The sequence below is a fragment of the Prorops nasuta genome, unplaced genomic scaffold, assembly GCF_024137725.1.
Source record: "Prorops nasuta isolate Cenicafe-Biocafe unplaced genomic scaffold, Cenicafe_Pnas_1.2 PNAS00010, whole genome shotgun sequence".
Classification (NCBI taxonomy): domain Eukaryota; kingdom Metazoa; phylum Arthropoda; class Insecta; order Hymenoptera; family Bethylidae; genus Prorops; species Prorops nasuta.
In genome coordinates this window covers 2,372,194-2,397,326 of record NW_027116807.1, presented here as the reverse complement: position 1 = coordinate 2,397,326, position 25,133 = coordinate 2,372,194, and the positions used below count along the sequence as shown (strand labels likewise).

At 38.6% G+C, this 25,133-nt stretch overlaps 4 protein-coding genes and 1 non-coding gene across 8 annotated transcripts in view; 2 read left to right on the top strand and 3 right to left on the bottom strand.

The window, feature by feature from the left end:
- Mmp2 (Matrix metalloproteinase 2) overlaps positions 1-9,926 on the bottom strand; it is a 51,244-nt gene extending 41,318 nt beyond the window's left edge. Inside the window, exons 1-5 of one of the 4 annotated variants that reach the window (XM_066732630.1) lie at positions 9,756-9,926; positions 7,431-7,615; positions 6,968-7,126; positions 6,066-6,767; positions 5,664-5,968 (exon numbers count right to left, since the gene is read on the bottom strand). In XM_066732630.1, the coding sequence (XP_066588727.1) occupies positions 5,664-5,756 (93 nt within the window). In that variant the 5' untranslated portion in view covers positions 5,757-5,968; positions 6,066-6,767; positions 6,968-7,126; positions 7,431-7,615; positions 9,756-9,926. Of the gene's footprint in view, positions 1-5,663; positions 6,768-6,967; positions 7,127-7,430; positions 7,616-9,755 lie in introns of all 4 variants that reach the window. The other 3 variants (XM_066732632.1, XM_066732631.1, XM_066732629.1) reach the window with 3 other exon arrangements.
- A 158-nt stretch (positions 9,927-10,084) lies between these two features.
- LOC136776739 (probable ribonuclease ZC3H12C) lies at positions 10,085-13,207 on the bottom strand. The gene is made up of 7 exons (XM_066732547.1): positions 12,969-13,207; positions 12,735-12,822; positions 12,555-12,658; positions 12,035-12,261; positions 11,392-11,917; positions 11,020-11,229; positions 10,085-10,953 (listed from the first exon to the last, which is right to left on the bottom strand). Exons 2-7 carry the CDS (start codon positions 12,735-12,737, stop codon positions 10,749-10,751), a joined length of 1,275 nt encoding a protein of 424 aa, XP_066588644.1. The 5' UTR covers positions 12,738-12,822; positions 12,969-13,207; the 3' UTR covers positions 10,085-10,748.
- A 1,138-nt stretch (positions 13,208-14,345) lies between these two features.
- On the top strand, positions 14,346-18,466 carry LOC136776726 (homeobox protein ceh-19-like). The gene is made up of 5 exons (XM_066732512.1): positions 14,346-14,722; positions 14,797-14,931; positions 16,020-16,234; positions 18,063-18,199; positions 18,272-18,466. The coding sequence occupies exons 1-5, from the start codon at positions 14,545-14,547 to the stop codon at positions 18,456-18,458; spliced, it is 852 nt and encodes a 283-aa protein (XP_066588609.1). The 5' UTR covers positions 14,346-14,544; the 3' UTR covers positions 18,459-18,466.
- On the top strand, positions 17,930-18,002 carry TRNAM-CAU (transfer RNA methionine (anticodon CAU)). Its single transcript has one exon. It is a non-coding gene; the product is annotated as a tRNA-Met (tRNA).
- Positions 18,467-18,553: 87 nt separating the features above from the next.
- On the bottom strand, positions 18,554-20,280 carry CycH (cyclin H). The gene is made up of 6 exons (XM_066732511.1): positions 20,061-20,280; positions 19,614-19,838; positions 19,366-19,539; positions 19,080-19,305; positions 18,896-19,007; positions 18,554-18,839 (listed from the first exon to the last, which is right to left on the bottom strand). Exons 1-6 carry the CDS (start codon positions 20,175-20,177, stop codon positions 18,698-18,700), a joined length of 996 nt encoding a protein of 331 aa, XP_066588608.1. The 5' UTR covers positions 20,178-20,280; the 3' UTR covers positions 18,554-18,697.
- Positions 20,281-25,133: the final 4,853 nt, after the last annotated feature.

Below are 25,133 nucleotides of genomic sequence, written 5' to 3'. Positions count from 1 at the left end.
TTCAGACGATTAGAGACAATTGATCGATTAAACATTTCTCAATGCAGTCGTATGGTTGCTTGTGGTCACTCTGATGGGTCAAATGCATTCCCTGTGACGGTGGCCGATTAATAGCGACAATAAGACTTCCAACTCTTTAAGCTACTCTGTTAAGCCGCCCGTACAACCGAGCGTGAGCAATGACTAATAATTATAATTGTAATTATAATTATCAGACGATATTCTCTGCTTTTTCATTCACAAATCAAGAGTCACGTCTTTCCTTCCAATTTCTCTCATACAAAAACTTACTAGCAACTGTTTTATATTATTTCCTATACTTACACCGAATAATTAATATTATTATAATGTATAATCGTTCGATTACAACGAAAGTCACCTTATTACACGCTATAATACACACCCATACAACGAATCCTCTTATTCTCCCTCGCTCAAACTTCATTTCCATGAATGAGCACTTTTTACTTTGGAGCACTTATATCTGCTTCTTTCAATCGTCACTTAGTCTATTACATTTTTTTTACGACTTTCCAAGCAGCGACAATGACGAATTAATTAACATACCACTTGACACTCCATTGCTGCATACTCATGGAGTGCGCTCAACTCACGTTTCCCTCCGCACCGAGACAGTTTCCCACAGAAACGTAATCAGGCACCGTTTAAGAAAAAAAAAATTAAAAGTCGACAGAAAAATGTGTAATTTTCTGAGAGAGCTTTATCACGAATGATATAGAGGGGCTCGCTGATTATACAAGGACTCGGTGATTATAAATGGTGTGTTGGATAAAACGATCAAGATCGTGAACATCAAATTCTGTTTAACTTCATAACTATAAGAAATATCAATTTTTGGTGTAAGATATTTCTTAGGTATCCTTGAATTTTTGCGCTTAGAAAGGTTTTATACCAAAATTAGTATCAATTGTGGTTACGAAGATAAACAGAAGTTTACGTGCGCGGTTCGGGTCGTTTTGACAGTCGGACCCTGTATATACAGGGTCCGACTGTAAAAACTACCCAGAGCATAAATACAAGAAGTGTATCTTTGTAACTATTGGAGCTATCCAAATTTTGCAGACCTTTCTGAATACAAATATATTATCAAATTTCGAAAAGGTCTTAATGCAAATTTTAAATACCTTTAAATGTATATAATTATACGGAAATGCGCGTCTTTTTGCTTCTAAGCTTTGATTTATATTAACTGTCGGACCCTGTATACATAAAAAACGAACGTTGAATTTTTCCCAAGTGCGTGATACATAGTAAGGCAGAGCATAAATGGGGAAAACATACAAGAAGTTTTATGGCCACGAGAACTTGTGAATCATGGCCATTACTAATTTTCCCCATTGGCTCTTTTTTCCCTTGAATTTCTCAAATGACGAATACGTATTAAATATGTTGCAATCGCGACTCGACCTGATCTTGAGGGACAAATTTCAGCAGTGATTCTTATCCGGTGTTTGCGACAGGTCTGGACAGGATTAATTATTCGTCAGAAAAAAACTCTAGTCCGGGAAGCGTTGGATCGATCGCGCGGTGAGTCATCGTCGTGCGTTACTTCTGCTGCTGCTGGGTGGTTTCTTCAATCATTCTGTCATACTGATCGAGCCACTCTGACAGATCTTGTGTTTCTAGAATTACCGAACGACTTTTAACGTCCAATTATGCTTCTCGTCCATGTTCTTATATTATTATGCCAGTGTAATTAGTCCAGTGGACGTTGAAGGTTCAATTCTTTAGAAAATTGAAACTAAATTGTCCGAAGACAATGAATGTTGGAAGAAACCATTAGCACTTGTATAACCGTGAGTTGAAACAGGATGCAACTCCTCCCAGTTTTTGCAATTACATTGTTATGAATTTTTCATTTGCGCAGAGAACATTTATTTCTATCAGTGTCAATATACACGTGAACAGTTTTTTTGTTTCGAGTAAAAAGATTTGTTGGTAAAATTGAATTGAAATTGCAATTTTTCAAATTCTTCGTACCCTATTGGCTTGGTAAAGCTTGCGTGCAGGTGAACAGATTAATGAAAAAGATTATATATACTTTATTATCACACATAACTTTCTTGCCACTTGCAATTCAATTAAGCTCCAACGAACGATGAATTTGTTAAAAGAAAATAATCCCAGTTTTATTAAAAAAAATCCGTAAGGAGGGAGCAAAAAGAATCATAAAAATACTCAAGAACAAATATTCTGCCATAACAATAATAATAATTAAAACAACTACAAGTAATAACTCATCATCGATATACCCGTTATACGTGTAATTGACCGATATAATAGTTTGGAATTGAAGCAAAACACCGAAAATTACTAATACACTCCCCTGAGCTACTATTATTACAGTGTATCTCTATTAGTGGAAATTTCTGCACGAATTTCAATGAATAAGCACGCTTAATTATCATCAAGAGCCATTGTACAATGAAAACTAACAATTATATATAGCTGAACGTGACGGATGAAACGAATTGATTATTATTCATGACTTAACGGATAAAACGTCGATCAACGCATACGCATTTTAGTATATATGCAGAACGCAGTGCAAATTTTAGCTCGTATGATTAATGGATATACCAAGTAATAACAATAAATATGCATTTCACAGTAGAACAAGAGCATCGATTTAACAATATTGATGCGTTTGAAAGATGAGTTGGAAATCAGTGGGAAACAGAAAAGAGAGTTTGGTGTATCAGAGTTAAAGACGAGACTCGGTTCAACGACTAAGCGACATCGAGTCTTTCCTGTCGATGCGTGGAGCTCGACGTTTCCTGCAGTTAACGACCGAAAGGGCCCTCCCCTTTACATCTCTTTCTCATTTGCAGTCTTGTACACTGTGGAACTCTTGGATGTAGTCAGTAATTCGAAGGTCGAGTGGTCAAAGCCTAAGAGTAATAATAATGATATTAATAATAATAATGTAAATAGAGGACATTGACGCTTACGTGACTTTACCGTTTCTCCTCACCGCTGCAACACGAGTCTAGAAGGCTTAACATATATGCGAAGAGCACGTGCGACACACGTGTGCAAATAACAGTAGATTTTTTTCACTCGATCCTCGACTTTTACTTCTCCTTTTGTTGCTGCAACGGTATATATGTATACAACACAAAATGGTTACGTGTATCAATGTGTGTTCCTACTACGAGGCTTATCGAGCGGTTGAGTGGCTTGTGCGTCGCCCCACCAGCCCCACCCGAGCCACATCCTACGGGGCAATTGGCAAGGACGACCAAACAACGTCTCCCTATTGTTTCTTTTATTCTTAATTAGTCCAGTGCACTAAATCAATAAGGATCAGCTGGCTGCAACGTAGACAAAACTTTGCAAGCAATATTTCATCCTAGAATTATTGCTACCAATTGAACAAAATTGGTATTTCTTGCTCTCCTTTTGGTCTGCGCTAAAGCACTCGCTCGGAATAACGGAACTTTCTGAATACTCGGTTCAACCGAGTTTTGCACTCTAGAAGTGGCTTTTTTTTCGAAAGTCCACTACATCCGGAAATACCCTGATAAATTGATTTTCCGCCCTTTTCACAAAAACCATGTGCCACTGCTCCATACCAACTCTCCCAGCTCTTTAAAGCAGAAATTCTACTACCGAGGAAAATTACATTTCACCTTAATTAGATATTCCTAACGAATTTTGCTGTTTGTCATTTACGTGAGAAAATACGGTTTTAGCGGTTTAACATTAATTTAGGTACGAGTGAAGATCGTCTCGAACATGACGATTTATTCCACCCTGAGTTGAATCCAGATTTTGCTATTTTTCGTTTTATCAATACTCGTGAATTAATTGCGTTTGGCACGCACTGCGCGCTTTTATTGGCGCGTATGAATTTTTACTATGCACGAATACGCGAGTTTCTTCGTAATACTCTATTTTAATACACGTATGTTTTGCTTTAGCAAGATAATCTTAACCAACTACAATATTACTAAAAGGAAACGACACAATTCGATAATGAACCGAGCATATTTTGCAATTATCATTTCTATACTAGCTTAAGTAGTTTAATTTGTTTAACGATGCGTAAAATGTATAATACGAGGAGAGAGGCGTTTTTGTGGGAGGATGTAGCAAAAGAGAGATAGCAATTTTTCCCCTGCTCAGATCGAAAGAGAAAAAACGAAAGAGAAATGTGAGCCACTAGATGCTCCCTCTGTCTGACAGGATACCCTTTCTTTATTCCTTCCTTCCTTTTTCCGTTTTTTTTTACCCAAAACCTCCGTCTGCAGAGCACGTCCCAAGAAAACGTATTATAAGTGTTATATAGGCACTTAATGCAACATTCATCTTAGTATTTTCAACGCACAATATTGATAAGCCACGAATAGAATTCTGAATACAATTTTGCATTTAAACCTCTAGATTTAGCAGCTCGACGGGTTGATTTTCGATAAATAAACTATGTTACAGACGAGAAAACCTTGTCATTTATGGTGAACCCTACCAAGTCGGGTTCACCCTTAAAGATCAATTTTCTCATCACTAGTCAGGAATTTCATCAACTGCTTCATCTAATAAAATAATCATAAAAAATGATTTTTTCCTTTTTTTTGAGCATTTTATCGCTTAAATAGACAGAACAGTTCACGATGTCACCGAAAAAGTAGAGTGACTTGAACAAATTGGTGTTCAAATGACGCCATACTGTTATTCGGAGTTTTTAACTTAAAATGTACCTGAAGGATCCCGTTAAGGGCAGCTTTTAGCAAAATACTGATGAAAATCTTACAAAGAAATATATGCGCTTAGTTTTTTATCCCAGTAATTAGTGTTGTGTGAAAAGGTTGGGTGCAAAAAATCTGATTTGGTCCCACTGGATTAGCATAAAAAATATTGACTGGCTGGACGAAAGCTTTTCAGACGCTTCTCGCATTCCAATACCAACAGAATTCGTTGACCCTTAAAAAGGACCCGAGAGGGGGGACACGCATATTTCAATCGAGACGTGTATTTCCTGTGTCGCAGTTAACCGGAGGTGGCTTCGTCGTCTCTTACTTTATTCTATGTAGTATCGTCCAATTTCGTATGTCAAGCTGCTCTTCTCACACACTCGAACAATGCAATCGACCCTTTCAATATAAATTGCCTTTTCTTGGCAGAGAAAACAATAATTAAACGATTTCTATCCAACCATCCATCGAATCCTTGCTTAAGATATTATATCAGTCTTCTTTAATCGCCCAAAGAAATCGAATCAAACGACAAATATATTTCATTTTTTCAATCATTTATGATAAAAACTGAATTGAAGTATTTTTTTTTATAACTGAGAGAAAAATATTTTAACATCACTGATCAGAAGCACAGTCGCATTGAAACATATCGAGTCAATTAAATCATCTCAATAATTATGCTAATTCAGCTTTTACTGTCTATCAAAACTGTCAATCTCAATTGATTTTATTTTCAACTCTAAATTAGTAAAGTTTTATTTGTATCTCCCCACTTTTTCTATTCTGCTGGGAACTCTCTGCTTCGCTAGAGTAATGACAACTAATAATTTCAAGGGCAAAGGGATTTCTGTAAAAATTTAATTGAAAAATTATGTACGTGAGAAGAGAGTTGAGAGGAAAATAAAAAAAGTGTGAAGCGCGTGAATAAACAAAATTATCACTCACCACATTGTCATCGGCATAGATGATGGAAGACTTTGATGTCTCGATAAAAGTCACGGAGATGAGCATGTTGAGGAGGAACACGTGGAACATCATTTTTGAGGGAGCAGGCTTCCTCGTTCAGTCTCCAGATAGATAAAACACAGTAGAAAATCACAGCGATGAACTGGTACGCAATTACCCTTTTACGACACGCACCACAAAGATTTAAAAACCGTAACAGTATAATCCCAAAGGTCCAAAAAGCCTGATGGTTGCTGCTTGATGATTTTTCACAGCCGAAAACTCGAAGATTATTCGCAAACTTACTGAAAGAGAGGGAGAGAAAGAGAGAGAGAGAGAGAGAGAGAGAGAGAGTTATCACTGATCAATAATTATTTAAAAAAAAAAAAAGTAAAATAAAACCTGATATGTTGGAGTGTTTGAAGTTGGATTATCAAGTTCAAGAGTGGACAAACAATAATAGTGCAACAAAACTTGCAACGTAACATTCACGAAGCACAATCACAGATCACAGATACACGGATACTAAGGATCCAAAGTGGAAAGTCTCGAAACTATGGTACACATATATTGAATTACATACGAATAAAAAAGGATAGACCGAATAAGCGAGTGTCTTCTGTCCACTCTCGACTGCAGCAACCACTCGACTGACATCGGACAGCGAACTGACTGCTCCGCGAAAAGGGGAAAGTCAAGATTCCGTGTTCTGACTCGACGCGCTCTCTCGATTGGACCAATTTCAGAGCTCGGCTATCATTTTCCCCATTCGTCTCTTTTATTGTCGCTTGGTAATTAAGAATTGGCAACCAGTTGATTTTCATCCAATATGCAGGATAATCCTCTTGAAATTGGCCAAGGTTCGTAAACACCTTCTGTACTGGGCGGTAAAAGAAGATGAGCGTTTTTTTTACAACGCCTGGATTCCAATCAAATATACCTCTGCCACGCAGAGTTAGTCCTTGGCACTGTTTCGTCAAGATTTCATTTTAACGAATACAACCAGTAGGCCTCCTGTATCCGCCTCTAGATTCTTTCAAGTGTACATTGTAGTGGCGAGTAGGCATTGTTCTGGCTCGTTTCCTCAGCTGCACGCCTTTGTCCCTAAACAGTTAAAAAAGAGTTTACAATTGAGTCGTAACTGCAGGCCAAATATAGTCAAAGCATCCTAGCGAGGTTTCCATTAGATTTCAAATGGTTTTTTGCAGTTCTCGTTTTCTATATGCTATCCATCCGTTTGTCCACTCGTCCCCATGTAAGAAGCAATCGCTTTAGTACGGAAGACTTTGACGAACGTGACTCACCTCCACCGGTTTCCTCGATCATTTTCTTCCTTGTCCTTATTTCTCTTCCTTCCTAATAATCGAGACTTCCCAATGCGGTTTTGCCAGTCACCGCGATGACTTCCAGCTTGGCTTCTACTTTCCTCTGGACTTCCCAGGCTCTGGCGACTATCCGTTCATCTGGTGACAAAAAAAATTATTCAGCTACAGCTAAATCCCCGATAAGTCACGAACCTCTTACGACGCGACTCATCGATGATTAAACACTTTTGTATTTTCTTTCTTATTCTTGTATTAATATTGCTCTACGATACTCATTACAATAATTCTGAAATAGCTTGTGGAATAGCTATGTTGTATAGTGGTTAACGATAGAGAATCTTACGAGGTCAATTTGCCAAAGCGGTGCAAAAGCTTGCAAAGGAAATTGAGGTGGAGAAACGTTCAGGAAAACGGAAGTGTTTGAGAAAATTGGAATACCTACCACTCTTTCCTTCTTTTCTTCCTTCTTACGGGATTCCAGCAAACTCTTTATTTTCACAGCTTTGTGTTTCCTTAATGTAAACAGTCTCGAGTTTCACGCGCGTCTTGTAAAATTCTTGGATGCTTGGCTTGATTGTATCAGTTTGATTATTAGATTTGGTAGGCAGTGGTAGTTTTGGTTGGATTCTGAAAAAATAAAGTTTTATTAATTGAAGTATTTACACTCGATGAATAAACAAATATATTTATCTTACTGGATTAATGAATTTGGTCCAAGTATATGGAACAGGAAGGAATAATCTGAGGAAGTTTGAATATATATATATATATATATATATATACACATAACCCATTGAGCGATAAGATGGTACAACTGGTGCAAGGTCAGGCGAGGTCAAGCTATTTGCAAGATTGTGTTGAGAGGGCTTAGTTGGAATTGTGTGTTTGTGATAGTGAAAGGAGGGGAAGATTATGGAAAGTGGGAGAAAAAAAACTTTCGTGCCTTGTTTTATTACAAGCCACATATCACTTTCTGTGTGGGCACGAGATGAAAAAAATTTCTTTGCTGCACAAGAAACAAAGAACAATTGCTAGTGAAGCTTGGTATCAGGGCATTGACGCTACTGCTAACAGGGTAAACATTGTAGAGTAGATAAAAAAAATCGTCAGAGGAAGCGAAACTGGTCATAATTTTCCGGTCAACTCGGATTATTCCACAAATTTTATTTTCGCCATTATTTTGAATAAAGCTGTCCTTAAACAAGACCAATTTTCGTAGAAAAGAAAAAAGTGTGGTGAGTGAAAGAATAATTGTTGGCTTGAGAGAGATAAAAGGATCAAAATTAATTTGATTTTTTGGGCTTGAAATAAATAAGCCACGATTATACTATAGTATAGTATATGGTACACATAGACTCATCCCACCCACACTACAATTGATAGTAGCTGTATATCGTCGGTTCATTGCCTTCGTCCAGGAGATTTCGTATCTCTCTCTCTCTCTCTCTCTCTCTCTCTCTCTCTCTCTCTCTCTCTCTCTCTCTCTCTCTCTCTCTGTCTCTCTCCCTCTCTTACACATGAATTTTCCATAGAATACCAGATCCAAACCTGATTGCTCGATGCAATATTTATGAGGAGAACCAATTGGATAAGTAATAAAGTCATAGAAAAATCTCTTGCTCTCGTAGCAATTCTATTCACGCTCAATTTCAAAACCAGTTACATTGATTTTCTTCCTTCATCACGATAGTCGTTCTAACGCATTTATCAACAATATTTGATATATGTGCTTTGTGAAGAAAAGAAAGAAAGAAATTCGAGCGTAGAGGGTTAATAAAGCGATTTCATCAGATAGTAATACAGTCCGGCTACTGTATTCTAACTGTCCTAAATACATTTTTGCTTTTAGACATGTTTCTACGAGTTACGAAAACTTTCTGTTAAATACTTGGAAAAATAATTATCGCTTTTCGCTTCCGCCGGTTCTTTTTCTTCATTCCGAATTGGATTGTCGGGATAACAGCAACTATTTATAAACGGTGTATCAAAAGCACAGAGAGCTGTCGTAAACTGTCCTAGAGCACGTGACGCAATAAAAGCTAGCGCAGAGAAGGCTTTATTGTAACGAATCTGCAGGAAAAAACATGTTTCTCACTGGGATAAAAGTAAACACTTGTTCTCTGCTTGGAGCCTTAAAAATTCTTGATCTATATAAGCTAAATGAAATACTGATTCTGCATAATCGATTATGTTTCGTATCTCGCGTATTTAGGTTTTGTGGGGGAGGGCGCCACCCCAACAGCCGCACATCCGTAACGGTAATTTTCGCGCCAAAAAACTCAACATAGCCGTCCATCAAATCTCTAATCTCACGAATTTGTAATTTCAAGATGCAATGAAGTTTTACACATTCGAGAAAGATTGTCTTCTATTTTTCGTTATGTGAATTCATGAAATTCTCTTTTTATCACTTATACTACTTCGTGTTAAGCGAGAATGACTTGGAAAAGAAATACTTTCTCTTTCCTTCACCCCATTATAATTTCCTAATAACTATAAATCTCTTGTGTATTCTTGAAGCAAGGAAAAATATGAAGGCATCGCATGGTAAAAAAGTAAAAAAGATAAGATGGAAAATACTTTGATAAGGTCGCATTTTATGATATAGAAAAACAAATGGAAAAAAACTTATCAGACTACTGCGAGACGAGTACGGTTGAAAGGGTTGAACATAATTGGAGAGAAAAGAAGGAAAGAGGGAGAGAGTGAGAAAGAAAATGAGAGGTGCTGAGAGGGATAGAGAATAACACTGGATTAAAAAACTTACCGTTCGAATAACTCGCAGTAGTCTCGAGACTCGACAGTCGTTAGCGACAAAGGGATGTGAAAAAGATGATGAGTCGGTACATTTGACAAAATTGCCGCATCTCAAAACAGGCGAAATGGCACAAAAATTGTCATATGTAATGCACTTTAAATCCTCCGTGACTTGTGCCGAGCCAAGTGCCGCGCGCGACTGACGACGCTTCATCCCGCCGGTGGTGGGTGGCCGGTGGGGGCAACGGACCCATCGTAGTTCCTACTTTGCACGTTTGGGCGCTTTTGTCAGTACACGCAGCGTAGAAATAAACATTAGTTTTATTAAAATAAATATTTTTTTATTAGCATAGAAACAATAGTATATCTAATTAGGGAGTTTAAAAGAAACCCACCCTAAATTTGTGTAATCATAGTGATAATAATGTACTTTAATTCTTTTTGTATAAAAAAAAAGAATATCACATAAATATATTATTCTTTTACAATTATTTTACACCATTTGCATCAGACATTCTGAAATCTTTAAACGTGCTAAAAATATTGTTTAAGATGAAAATACATCTGTTATGTATACATCTTGAACTATACATCTTGAACAAGGTGTGCGTGTATTTAGTTAATAAAATATTTTATTACAAAACTTGCTTTCACCTACAGAGAATTCTGTACATAATATAATAGCTTCAAAGGTTTATCAAGAAAATAATTAATGTTATAAATTTTATGTAATAAAATATTAGAAAATAAATTAATCTATTCATCGAAAACAGTAGCAATTTTGCTTTTCAATCCAAAACACGTTTTACTTTTAAACTAAACAAAAAATAAAGTTTGATAACAATTGTTTTACTTTTACATATAAAGCTGCTATTATAATACGTATAGTGTACCAAATGTGAACTATATAAATTTAAAAATGACGTGTTTTTTTAAGTATTTACAGAAATTTACGTGCAAATGATTTGCTGTTGAGTGATACTCATATCGAAAAATTAGAATGTCAATGTCGCAAAAATTCATCCAAAGTAGGACCTCTTCTGCCCAAAGGATCTTGAGGAAACATTACATAATCCCCAACAAAAGTTGGTGCCAAAAGACGATACTTTATTGTTTCACGCCATTTGGGATTTTCAGCAAATAAATCCCGGAATTGGTCGTTAGATACAACGATTCCTTCACATTTCGTAGCATAATCCAGTATAAATCTTGCAAAAAAATTTAAGAATTTTATTCATTGCACTATTTTTATAAATATAAATGGATTTTCTTACCGATCGTCATAGGGAGTAATATATTTGCCGTCAATAAAGCGACCAGGAGTGAAAGTCACTATATTGTCTAAATATAATTGTTCAAGGAGTGGGTGATTTCGGCTGCGCTTCATTTGTGGCACAAATACTTTCACAGTATGACCTCTTTTCTGAAAATAATCTATAACAATCTTCAAACCTTCCTCTGCAAATCTTTTACCTCTGGTATATCTAGATGAAAATAAACAATATCGTAAATATTAAGGAACGGAATATTCAATCGTTAAAATAGAGGAAATAAGGTAATATTGTTAAAATCAATATATCCTTACTACTACCAGCTTAAATTTACTTTAGGAAGATTTAAAAAATATTTCAATATCTAAATCTTACTCCATTGCTATGTTGTTTCCATCTACAATTATTTCTCGTAGTTTTCCTTTCTTTGATGTTTCAGTTACTTGATTAGAAGCTGTATTTTTTGCGTCAAGCAGATCTCTTGTACATGTAGCCATATCACTTTGGGCAATAGTTTTTGGCTGACTTTGATTAACTGAATTGTCTTCATTAATCCTGTTGTTGGCATTCTTGAATTTCATTTGTCTAACCCAAGTATTATTAGTTTTATCTGACGAGCATAATGTTGCAGTTTTAATATTAAGATTATTTTCTTTAAAGCAACTTTTTTGTTTAAATTCTTCCAGTAATTTTTTTCTTCTCTTTTTCCAGGGTGGTTCTTCGTTTATAAGACACTCTAAGTTTCTAAGATCAGCCTTTTTATCAATTTTATAAGCAAAAGAATTTTTATAGGTACTAGACGATGCAGGCTGTAATTGACATTTCTTTGATGCATCGTCCGTAGAAGACCAAACAATGACAATATCATCAGCCTCAACATTTTTTTTGTTCTTTGATGTTCCTACAATTAACAACACAGGGAGTTCACTCTAGACAAATAATTTGCTGATCCCAGGTAGTATGGAAATTTGAGGATCTGCTGAATCTGTAATAATGAAATGCTTGAAAAATAAAATACCTGGCTCACAATTTGACAAAAATGAAATTGGACTGTCAGCTCCTCGTTTCCTTTTTCTGCCACTTTTCAGTTTTGGTTTAATTGAGTCAATAGTAGTAATAGGCTTGTCTGTTCCCTCTTGTGAATTTTCATTATCGCTTGATATAATAATTGTGTCTTCCAATGTAATTGTTGTATCACAAACTTTAGCAACTTTATCTTTAGTGAGGTCATAAATTGAGTTATTCCTAAAACATGAATAAAAGGATGTAATCCAAATGATGCTTATATATAAGTTTGCAACATGCCTAAGAATATTAAGGCTTAGTGTAATGAACTCGATTAAGTAGGAGTTTCAATTACTCAAGTAGAAAAATAAGTTACGTTAAAAAATTGTCTGTGCACATTGTAAATACAAGTTTATTTCAACAATGTTATACCATGCTCTAATAGAAATTTACACTTCCATCTATATATTGTAAAATGATATTTCACCAAAATTTATATTTAATAATCAGTGATTAGTGACGATGATTAATACCTCAAAAGATTAAGTTCACTTCTCATGCTTCTTGTTATTCTTCTTGTTTTTGGTGATTCCAATGGACTTGAACGTTTTAAATTTGTCTTCTTTTTAATCTTTGCCTACACGATAGAAAATAGTTTATTATTAAGGTATAAAGCAATCACTAATAATATATTTAGTCAAAATAGTTCTTACCATTCTCAAATATATATACTTAACTGCACGTTTTTAAACAGTTTGTTTAAATGCCTTTTTGGTGTATCAATTTACTTGATTGAAAATTCTTTTATTAGCATCAATGCAGCCAAAGGCGAAAAGTACACAATTAATAAACTATTACAAATATATAGTACCAAATACTTGATAATATAATCAAACAAATAATTTTTTTTTTATATATTTCGTATATCGAGAAGAGTAAGACCTAACCTAAAAGCATATCACGGATAGTTCCAATTTATTGTTATGATTCTGAAAATTCAGTCTGGTTATCCGTATTAATAAATAAAGTAACGTTAAGTAAATAATTGCTACAATAAGCAATGTTTTGAACGTTTCGAACGTGGCATATTTTTACTGCTCACCGATTTTATATAAAGCGCAAAAACTTGAGGTATACACTATATACAGTTAGTTTGATCCTCGAGTTTCGACTTTTCAGCAAAAGCGCGCGCAAGCAAATGGTACTGAACTCAGCTGAACAAAAGAACAAAGTTATGAGGAAATGACTTTATAATCTGGTAGCACAGTGACAGAAGTGTAAAAGATACAGACAATTAAATACTTATTTTAGATCGTAATACAAGAAGCCATACGCAAGTATAAAAAATTTTATTTATTTTCGTAAAAAAAAGAACAAGAATAAGGAGTTGGTATATCCTAAATAAAAATGTTAAGGTGCGGGTACACACCGCATGTGAAATACACGTGCTACCTTTGAAATTGTGGAACACTATGGAATAGACGCATCGCGAACGCGCAGCGCGCGTATAGCATTTGGAGTGGACACACCGCGTGTATATTTTACGCGCGTTGTATACCCTCACCTTTACGGTTTTATTATGCGGATATATATATATATATATATATATATATACGCATACTAAAATAACATTTATATCCTTTACTAGAAAAAAAGTGAAAAATTGTCCTCTAGAAATAGAAGCGTGTCCACATGTTTTCCTTTTGTTTTAATAATACATTTAGCAAAGAGAAAATATTATAGACATTCTCAATCTGTCCTCGGAGGTGCAATGATATCGCTTCGTCATAACCATTTCTATTTAACTGAGATATACAGACAAATATCTATAATAATCTCGTTAAAATTGTGGTGGATTGCGCAGCGACAGTCTTATCATAAATTTGTCAGGAGTCGCTATAAGTTAGAGAGAATAGTCGGAAATGCAGGGACGCGAAATCTAATAATATAAAAGAAAGATATGTTATTCGCCGTGTGATAATTTCATTGAAGCAAGAGAGATGTATACGTATATAAATCACAAGCCACACGCAAAGTGTTATAATAAATGGGAGCAGAATAAATTTAGCTCGAGTACGTAACTTGTCCGATTTTTGAGGTCCGATCTTGAATAACGACTATTGATTTTGGATTGTGTAACGCACGCGGAGATTGAAATTTATGAATAGCTCATTACCATCGTTTAGCGGCTGGTGGCTCGGTCGTTCGCGTCGTTCTCTATACGAGATCATTAGAGGAGCTTCTTCGAGAAACGCACGTGCTTGCCAAGATCCGCCCAGTGATCTCCGGATTGGCCCGGTGCGTTATGACGTTGTTAGCGCGTGGCTTTTTGACACCGCCTCGATGCCTACCAAGAATTTCGGCTCGCTTGCCAAAGAAAAATTTGTCGCCTGCGACAAAACTACCCCGGCTTGACACAGAGTGTTGCTGTAGATCCCCGTGAGAGGCTATATCACCGGGGGAGCTGCTTCCTTGTGCAATAAAGCGTGCTACGACAGAAAAGTACATATAAAACGGTACAAAATGTCGGACGAGAAGATTGCGATTTGCAAGTACACGGAAGCTTCCGTAAACGTATCCTCCGACGCTTCGAAAGTGTCTTTCAGCATAGAGAGGTTATTGGCGCCTTCCTCGAAGAGGATGGACGGGGCCTGCAAGAGCCCACAAGAAACATCAGATTTCTTCTTCTTTCCTGACGAATGTAAGTCTTGCTTAAATATTCTTCTCTCGCAGCAACGAGATGCAACAATAACGGGAGAAATTTTGTCGAAGCAGCGAATAACTCGGAAAGTAGGGGGGTCGTTGTCGTACCGGATTCATCGATGTCGATCACTGGCGAGCACGAATTTGACGACTCGGAGGATGTAGCGCGTTCCAGCACCACTCCCGAACCGGAGGAAGCATGTTTTGGTGAGTTGTTGTGTACAAGTTACAAATTCCGAGAAGCTTAAAATTAAAGTTGGAAGAAAGAGGAATGGGGGAGGGGGGAGAAAGAAGCGAGCAGATTCCGCGAGTTATATTATTACTGATAGAGCAGAGCGCGGTTGTAACGAGTTCGTGTATATGAGTTTACGCGGTTCGTGAGTTTGATCCATTGCTTCCTGCAAGTTTCACACGCCCACTCGATGTTCCAGCCCTTCGTTCACTATTTATCCATCCGTCTCCTGCTAATTTTGCCATGGACTTATATACATATATATATATATATATATATATATATATATATATATTACTCTAAAGCAGTATACTAAATATACTAATTGAATATAGCAGCATTGTAGAATATTCAACGACCAATCGGATCTATTCTCGTTGCGGCTGGACTCGGAACGTGTAGCGGCGGTAAATCCGCAATGAAAATTAGCAGAGAGTTTTATAGCGCATTTCTCTGCTCTGTGTGCATGCCATATGTCACCGAATAATTAGGAGACAAGTTCAACGAGGCCCGCGGCAATTAGGTAAACCCGAGGGCGTGGTGTGTTCTATTCCTGCACATCGCTCGTCGCATTATGCGGCGGGACACTAGCAAGACGACGCGACGCGACGCGACGACAGATCGGTTGGCCGTGTTCGAACTCTTATATTCGATATACAAACTCCCCACCTCCCCCCTTTCCACTACTCACTTAAAAGAACATTGAATCAGTCGGAGAATGTTTGATGTGCTTTGTGTCGCGTATTCGCGACTCGTGAATTAAAGGCGGTACGCTTTTAGATCGCGAGTGTGTGTAGCGAGATAGCAATGGCAGGAGAAGGAGGAGCCAAAGAAGAAGGCCCGTGCGTGAAACGCGACAATTACTGCGCTATCTGACAATTAGTAGGCAGTAAATGCTTCTCTCTTGGGATATTTATTATTGCCCGTGGTTGTTCTGCGTTTTTTGTATAATATGTATATATATATATATATATATATATATATGTACACGTGACCAGTATTCTATGCAGAGAATAATACGGAGAAACCGTGAACAACAAAAACTGTTTGTTGTCATTCACAGAAGGCTGCACCAGTAGCTCGATGACGAGTGTTGAAAGAGAGGCCCGGGAGAGGCGCGGTAACGCGATTAGCGACGATGAGAGAAAGAAGAGGCCCAGGACGGCTTTCACAGCGGCGCAAATTAAGTCGTTGGAGGCTGAGTTTGAGAGGAACAAGTACCTCAGCGTTGCGAAAAGATTGCAGCTCAGCAAGAGCTTGAAACTCACTGAAACTCAGGTACGTATACTTTATATACGTGGTGCGGGGAATTTAATCGTTCTTTTCTTGCTACAGTGATAGTAAACTGCACGAAATTCATAGGTTGCATTCGGTAGAAAAACAGCTATGAAGCTGCTACTGAAATAAAGAGGTATAGGGTTTGTTCTTTTTCGCTGCACAATCGTACTGGTGTGACTGGTTAAAATAAGACAAACGCATGTGTTTTCCCACTCTAACTTATTGCACTAGTGCAGCAGTGCAACGAAAAAAAAAACAGACTGATGATTAATCGAATAGGCAGAGCTTTTTCAAATCGACCAATCATATCGAGTAACCCGGTGGCGACTCCGTAGCTGTTACTTCTACCGAATGCAATCGTTTTAGCTAACTTCACTTTGCAGTTCGTAATACAGCAAAAAAAGAGATATATTTTAACAACAATTTTGCTACAATAACTATTAAGTTATTCTTTTACAGCCCTATGTAAATTAACAGCGATAGACGTGGGTTACAAAATTGCTCGTGTCAGTCGTGTTAATTTTCTCAAAACTATTTAGCATATTTATAATGAACTATACAAATTTTGCCAAGAAAATATACAGAGTAGGATTAGTCGAAATGTAAATGAATCAATTTGCCACACTTATGATTGTATACTATTGAATGGTCGATGCAAGTCGACTGGATTGAATTACTCGTTGGAAAAAGTATAATAAAAGGATCTTGCGTCGTTGGGAGCGAAAGAGAGAAAGAGAGTCGTTAATCAAACGTGGGAACACGTGTCAACCTCCTGTCGAGGCAGAATGAAAAATCTTCCTCTGAACGGTTGGCGTGCACTTGCAACCCGACATTGATATCTCCCCGTATATATATATGTATGTATATGTATAACGAGGCAAGAAGAAAGTTTGAAAAGGAAGCCGATAAATCGCGATATAACGCGCTAGACTGAAATAGGCGAAGCCTCGCTCGTTGTGCTCCGTGTAAACCGATGCTGCTGAATTATTACAAGATGATGACTGTGGCACCACCCTGTATCATACACACACCACATGTGTAGGCGCCAGTCCGTGGCGCCAAGGGGGACAGGGGCTGTTTCTTGTCCCTTCCCGTTCGCGTACAACCAATTAGCACTTATGCACCCTCGCGAGAATGCTTTTTTCCTCGAACGCAAAACGCAGAATGCAAAACTGGCGCCAGCCAATAATCGAGCCCCCTCGCATTTCTTTCCGCTGCGCTTGTCATCGAGAAATATTTTCTAGCCCGTATTATAATATAATTGTGGTGAGACGAGATATAGCGCGAGAGGCACGGACTGTAAGAGGCAGACAATTATATATGTATAGCTGCGTGTATTAAATCGCGTAGAGGAGCAACGATCAGACGACAGATCAGAGGGAAGAAGGAGACGTGTCGTACCGTAATCATAACTGTCACAATATTTCTTCGAGTTAACGAGGCAAGCCGTTCCGGCCTATTCGACTCGCAGTGCTACATATACTACAACGTCTCGAGCGACGGCCGTCGGACTCTCGAGGCGTCGATTTTTTAATTGCCCTACATACATTTTCCTAACTTCTCTGAAGTTGAAACTGTTGCTTCTCTTCACTAAATTTATATTATTATTTTCTCTTTCTTTATTTGGCCGTCAAAAATACTGAGCTTTCGGGGAAATTCGTTTTTGACGTGTTTATTTTCAAAAGCTTCTCGATCGCCTCGGTAGCGCAGTAGGCAGCGCGTAAGTCTCATAATCTTAAGGTCGTGAGTTCGATCCTCACCCGGGGCATTATTTTTTCTTTTTTTTTCGAAACTGTCAATTCAATGTTGTATTTCTTTATTTTTGCAGATTAAAATTTGGTTTCAAAATAGACGTACCAAGTGGAAAAGGAAATATACGAATGACGTTGAACTATTTGCACAGCAATATTATTCCAGCTTGGGGATTGCTGCTCCCAGACCAATTTTTGTGGGCGATAGATTGTGGTGAGCTTCGTCGTTCGAATCATTGCTATAGAAGTTGCGACTTTTTGCTTAATCCCGTCTTTTTTTTTATAGGTTTTTTAACTACTCTGGCCAATCCCAGCAACCGGCACATATCTTCCCACAGCATTTGACACCAGTGCCATTACCATCTTCCATGTCCATTGTTCAAACATTGCCTGGCAATGTGTCGAGTGCACAGCAAAATTCTATTTATCAATCTATGCCATCGAGGGTGGATCTAAGGCTTCCCGATTCGTAAAGCCTTTTTCCCACAAAAATGATTCTCTATGTATGTAAATAAAAATGAATGATATCAGCTATAACGAGAGTTCGACAATAACACGTTTGCTCACATTTTTCAAGACTTTTTATATTTATTTTTCTTTTTAAAGATACCTTGTATACATACGTAATAAATAATTAACAAGTTACTTTTGAAATCTTAAGTCTATGAGAAATATTTATTTACAGTAAGTGCAAAGTTCCGCAGATTTCACTTTACAAAGCCGAAGGCGACAATACCTTACTTACTCCTAATATCTTTTCATCGTGTGCTGCTTGATCTTGAATTATTTTTGCATATTTCTCATTATCTTGCAAATCTTCCTCGTCCAGCATTTCTTGCATTCTTTGCTTATATCTAAAAGTAATTCATAATTAAAACTTGATCAAAGAGTTATTCATTAATTTACTTGCATTTCGCTATCAGGATTGTTTTCTTGATTTCGGCATTTTTCAAGCTTCTTTTCCAGAGGTCTTATCACATCTCTAGAAGGTAATTCTACGCATTTAGCTATTGACCGTATTTCTGAAAAAATAACTTTTATTTAGAGAAGTAACATTTAACAGAATAGGAACATCCAAATTTTGATTCATTTACTTCTAACAGCTTCTATTATTCCATCCAGTTGTTCTTGTGAGAATAGAATATCGGTAACATAGTTGTCTAAATTAGCGGAGGCTCTGGACGCCGCGTGCAACGTTGCAGCCAACGCTACTTGGCTGGGTGAATACAATAAAACGCTATCTGTGAGGAAAATTTTTTCTAAGAACTCGTCTATGTGTGGCCTAAGTCTTTCTGGATTTTCCAAACTGGTGTATCTAGTCTAAAAGCATAAAATTATTCTATTCTAATTATTAAGCCTTTTTCCACTAGTTCTATTTACCTTTATATCAATCATTAAACCTTCCACGGGTCTAAATGGATTGTGAACTGTTAAATTATAATTCAATTGTTGCATAAGCAGTAGTTCATTATTTAGAATGATATCAGAAGCCTTTTCTCTATCTCCTTTGATGTTAGCAACGAACTGGGATATAGAAACATTAAACTCTTCGACCTAAAATCAATTTTATCCAAATAAGTTTAGCGGTTGTATCTTAAGTATCCTTAATAATTGATAATAGCCGGTACTTTGCATGCTAGGTAAACACAGGTGACCAGAATCTCTTTGGGGTGATAATCCATGACACTGTTTCTCAGGTAGAATCTTTTGAAATAATGCAAAGCTGTAGCTACGGTGGCCCTTGGCATTGGCGGTGTAAAGCGGCGACAAAAATCCCTTAATTGCACCTCATAGAAACGAAGGAGAGTACGCTCTTCTATGTCAGAGAGAAAAACCTCTTCCCGCTGCTCTGGCTATAAGAAAATTATCATTATAAGTTAAATAATTGCTGTACTATAACAAAAATTAATAAATTTTTTACAGATAATTGATTGAAAATTGTTAGTTGCTCTAAGATGGAAGAAAGAATAGAAACATTCTACTTGATAACAAAAGCCTAAGAATGAAAACAAAAAATATTAGATGAAATAAAAAAAAAAAACAGATTAAATCCTGTTTGAAATGAATGTACTTACAGGCATGTTGGCACCATGTTTATCAATAAATTCAGCATTAGTTTTTTCTCTTAATGCCATTATGTCATTTTCATCACTGAACATCCAGTATCGTTTTTGTGAACTAAGTGGAAACATATTTATTTATAAATGTCTAAATGAAATAAATACACATTGAAAGTTACTGCAATACATCACAGACAGAGAGCCATAACAGAGTGATCTCTCAAAGGATAACGTAGATTTCAGAGAGCTTGGATGGAGCGCCGGATGATGGCAGCACAAATAAAACTGATCTAAATAAAGATCTCGTTTCTGACTTCGGATGATAAAGTAGAAAAGAGATTTTTTTTTTAATATGAGCCAGAAAACTCAACAGGTAAAATAAAGATAAGGACAATTTTGTAATCACGCACGCAAATTATGCAATGAAACTGAAAATGGTCTCGTTTATTTTACAAACTGATAATGTGTATTTGACGATTTCTTAAAATTAAAGAAAATTTGATCGGGCGCTTTTAAGGATATGGCTTCTTCAATGGTATAAAATGGACGATGTATTCTACTGTAACGTATAAATCGGTGTGCATCACGCTTAAGACGTATCGCGCGAGATATGTATATGCCGGCAATAAAGAAGACGAAGGAATAATAGGAGGGGGGGAAGGGGAAAACCGGTGTGGCGATTTTAGTATGGACGCCCCCGTTAGCGGTTGCACGTCCGATCCGAGTATCCGAGGGGGCGTTACTGCGACCCTTTGTCAACCGACAACGCCGCTGTTGCTTATCACGATCGGAGCCCCTCGCCCTCGGCCCTCCTGATGCCGTTTCTTCAAGTCAAGTAGATTCGCCATTAATGGAATATTGAGCTTGCCGCAAAAGCCGCAAAACTCGCGAGCTCGCGTGTTAGATAGACTTTATAATGCGAAATCAATGGGCAGCATGGACGAGGTGCGAAGGGATAAAGTGGATTGGTTCTGCTACCCTACTAATACGATGGTACGCCGCAATCAGCAGAAAGTTTGGAGCAAAGAGTGTTTCCGACTGAAAGTTCGACATGCATATATAGGAAGGGCTGAAAATAATAGAGAGGTTGGGTGAATTAACCTGCAATAGTATATATATATATATATATATATATCTGTATATACAGCAACTTATACCACATAAAATAATAAATCGTGTTTATAGTCGCGACAAGGTGAAACAACGTTTCTTCTGGAGGACAAGAAGAATGAAGAATATATCGATTCGAGTAACATAAGTGAAAGATAGGTTAGGGCAGAAGTATCGCCTCTGGCTGGATCGCGATTCACGAAACTGGAGAAAAGTCTGAAAGAGGGTTGCGCGCGTACGCTATAATTAGAGAGGGCAGAGCAGTGGCTAGACCCAGTTACCCCCAAGGCGCCAGTAGTATGCTCTTCCTAATTCGTATTCGTGCCTCGGGCCCCGACTGTATAGAGGATAGGATACGCCTCGAAAAAACGGCGGAAGGACTGCCAAGAATTCTCCTCCACTCTTGTTTTTCTTTATTCTCTCTCTCTCTCTCTCTCTCTTCCCCCTTGATCGTGCCTTCGCATGTATCGAGATTGGTGTCAATAATAATAATAATAACAATCGTGAACCTCACTGGCGCGCGTCCCATATGCCAACGTGTTTATAAGCACGCGTGTGCACGAATGTACGTATACACGGGGTAAATATATCCATTGCTTTTCTCGTGTTTTCGTAGCAGTCGGTGCGCATACGGTGGCGCGCAGGCGCGCAAGATGGCCGACGAATCGCGCCCGCCGATTGGCGAGCAGCAGGCGGGCTATTCGAGCAGGCAGCAAGTATAATTTTCATCGCGATGATTATACTAATTTTACAGAGAGGCCATCATGCCCCGAGTACTGGCCGAGTTCACACGAGTAGCGGCTTCAGCAGGCACAGCCGTACTCTGCATAGCGATCGAGTCTCCTGCTTGCAAATCCGTCACTGCCAGCTCGAAGAAACGAAGAAACACGACCACGAGTGAACGGAATTTCATCCGTGCTCCGGAAAAAGAAGAGATTATAATGGTTTTGTGCGTTGGTGCAGCGCGCATTTATGGCCACCGATCCCCTACTTATAGTACCTCGCCGTGGGCAAAGAGCGAGCGAGTAAAGGTGGGGGCTAAATTACCACAATTTTCTACTTTTTGTACCGCGAGGGAAAAAAAGAGGATAATTTTTGGTGGAAACGCAAGAATTTTATCGGCCGTTGTTATGCGAGATCAGTCGGTGTCTACTGCTGCTGCCGAGTGTTACACCTGCCGCCGCTATCGCCACGACTCGTCCGATACGTCCTGCGTATGTACGATGGATCTCCGTCGTTCATTAACGTTTCTTTCATCGTGCGACTGCGGATTCTCAACGTTAGTGTGTGTGCGTGCGTGTCTCGCCATGTGCTGCTTGTATATATATATATATATATATATATTTACGTATATACGTATATATAACGAATACTACACATTATACAGTACTCTGCTCTATCCTATACACCTATATAGGTACAATTGCTTTTGTAGTATACGTTGCAATATACTATATACGCGACGAGGATCCATATAGCTAAAGGGCAAGGGCGAGGGCGATTTCGACGGAGGTAAATAATGGTGGAAGAGGCGTGGTTGGCGCGATGCGGTGCCCTCAAAGCAGATTTCTTCCTTCGGGGTAGGCCTTTTAAGAACTGCGGGCAACGCAGCACCGAAACTGGAAGCCCTCGAGATAAGATCGCGCGTGTTAGTTATCGCGAACGGACTCCCGTTTCTTCCATTGTATACGGCACACGCGTCATAATATATCGAGTGGAGAAACGTTGCGATATCTACCGAAACTCTTGCTCCGCGGATCCTGAAACATTGAACGCGTTCCCTCGGCTCGAGCAAAATATTGTCAGCCGTCGCGTATAGTATCTTGTTACGCGATTCTCCGAATTTCAATCGTAACGTCATGTCCGCTAATTTGGAAACACAGCTTATGGAGGAGGACTCTTTGCATCAACGTGAAGTTTATTTGTCAGAAATAAATGTAGATTGAAATACGTCGAAATAAAGGTAGTACTTGTGAGAGTAAAGCATATAGTTCATTGAGACAAAGAAAGCATACTCGAAGCAACGATTCGATCATTATCGCGGGCAAATCACATAGATCATGTTATTACTATCCGATTTAATTGGTTCCAATTATAATTTTCTCTCGGTGATCCAAGGAATTTTCATCAGTCTCTGGTGAAATCTGCCTGGCCACCGGAGTAGACGCAACGCTTCGGTGAAGAAGAAGACAAGGATGCTGAAGAAGAGGATGAAGAAGAAGAAGAAGAAGAAGAAAGCGCGCGGCTATCTTTGCTTTTGGGTAGACGAGTGCGTAATAACACGGCAGCGTGCACGAAACAAACCGATGAATTAGGTACTATCGGGTTCTGCGAAAATGCTCGACAGACGGACAGGCAGCTAGCGAAGCCCCAGCAGAAAGGGCCCGAACTCGTGCAATTACCAGGCCCTGCCAGAAACCCGCCATTATCCCCAATTATCCCGCGTGTACGTTTGGACTTTAGCTTTGGAGAGCCTGCGGCCCCAGAAAGCGCGCGAGACACGTTCACGAGGTGGAGGACGTCGACGACGTCGACGACGACGACGACGACAACAATATGAGAAAACGCTAAGTTGTGTATATACGTGTTTACCTAGAACGATCAAGACTGCAGTTTGTAAATACGCAGTCGTAAATCAAATTGCTAATCACAGTATAGCTTTCCATGTATACACACCAAGAGAAATGTGCCGGAGGATTTATCGTCTATTCACCGGAAACAGCTATATATATAGTGCGGAGAAATGCTTCTTCAATAAATTCACTTTGTCTCGCGTGACGCCGGATTCAACCCCGCCACTGTGCTGTATAATTTCCATCTCTCTTTCGTATAATATATATATATATATATATATACACACACAAACGCGCAGTTTCTCTTATTTTATTGACTTTACGTTGAAAGGAGGCTCGTTTCTCGCGCTCTAACAATGTCGTGCAAATGTGTGCGCATTCTCCAACAGGAAACTGCGCTTCGCGGCGCGGTCAGTCCGGAAAAGCTGGAAATACTCACGCGAGATTTCCGCGTGGAGTTTCCCCCGCGTTGCGTGGTTGTATATATACCTACGTGCTTCCAGGCCACTTTTTTTTTATTTTTGTACCATGCCATTCTTATAGTATAGTACCGTATACCCCGATGTCTATCAATCACTCTGAGCATGGTCCTCCAGTATTAAGCATCGGACTCCTGCACTATTATCCTGCCAGACTCTTCTCCGCATGATGCACGACGACCTTAAACCCTTCGGCCCGCTACAAATATACTATAATACATCGGTATGCGTTTTTAGCCGCGCGCACAATATTGTGCTATAATATATCGATGGGAATTAATGGGATTAGCTTTGGTGTGAGATCCGAGGTTAACCGCGATGCATCGCGTGATTCGTCAGTATATTCCCTGCGGTTTTACTCGTGCACGTGTATTCTGTATAAGGACGCGTATGTGCGCGTGTGCTTTTCTCCGTGCATGTGCGAGTCAACACGCGATTCTGAGAATGACAAACGCTCGAATTCCAATCTGATCTGGTATATACGCGCGTAGTATATATGTATACATAAGTATAAGAAGTAGTCATTTTTCGCCTAGTACGCTATACACACACGAGTTTCGAGAGTGTGTGCAGCGTAATCTACTTGGAAATAACATGCAAATGCAATGGATATCCGAGGTAATTTAAAGTCTGCTTGCTTTTTCAGGGCGTTACCCTTGGAAACTCTGGTCGGTTGGTTGGTCGACGTTGCCAGTCGAGGGCGGCGCATCTGTCGGCCCAAAGATTTATATACCGAGAGAGCCGCCACGCCGAGCAAACCCACACACTCGTACATTCCGCGCGTATTTTTGAATGTGTGTGTGTGTGTCGACAGATTGAATATTGAATTCTGTTCACCCGTATCTCTCCTCTATACACGTCCATTTAGAAATATGTATATAATTTTGAGAGATGGTTCAAATATTTCACGTGAATTGCGCCAAAGA

Excerpts from the sequence above, each read along its gene's own strand:
- CycH (XM_066732511.1), bottom strand. The coding sequence starts at position 20,177 with ATGTTTCCACTTAGTTCACAAAAACGATACTGGATGTTCAGTGATGAA. Across the intron at positions 19,306-19,365 it reads GTTTAATGATTGATATAAAG|ACTAGATACACCAGTTTGGA; the intron begins GTAAATAGAACT and ends TTATGCTTTTAG. Across the intron at positions 18,840-18,895 it reads AACAATCCTGATAGCGAAAT|ATATAAGCAAAGAATGCAAG; the intron begins GCAAGTAAATTA and ends AATTACTTTTAG.
- LOC136776726 (XM_066732512.1), top strand. The coding sequence starts at position 14,545 with ATGTCGGACGAGAAGATTGCGATTTGCAAGTACACGGAAGCTTCCGTA. Across the intron at positions 14,723-14,796 it reads CTTCTTCTTTCCTGACGAAT|CGAATAACTCGGAAAGTAGG; the intron begins GTAAGTCTTGCT and ends TTGTCGAAGCAG. Across the intron at positions 14,932-16,019 it reads ACCGGAGGAAGCATGTTTTG|AAGGCTGCACCAGTAGCTCG; the intron begins GTGAGTTGTTGT and ends TGTCATTCACAG.
- LOC136776739 (XM_066732547.1), bottom strand. Across the intron at positions 12,262-12,554 it reads AGTGAACTTAATCTTTTGAG|GAATAACTCAATTTATGACC; the intron begins GTATTAATCATC and ends TTCATGTTTTAG. Across the intron at positions 10,954-11,019 it reads ATTACTCCCTATGACGATCG|ATTTATACTGGATTATGCTA; the intron begins GTAAGAAAATCC and ends TTTTTTTGCAAG.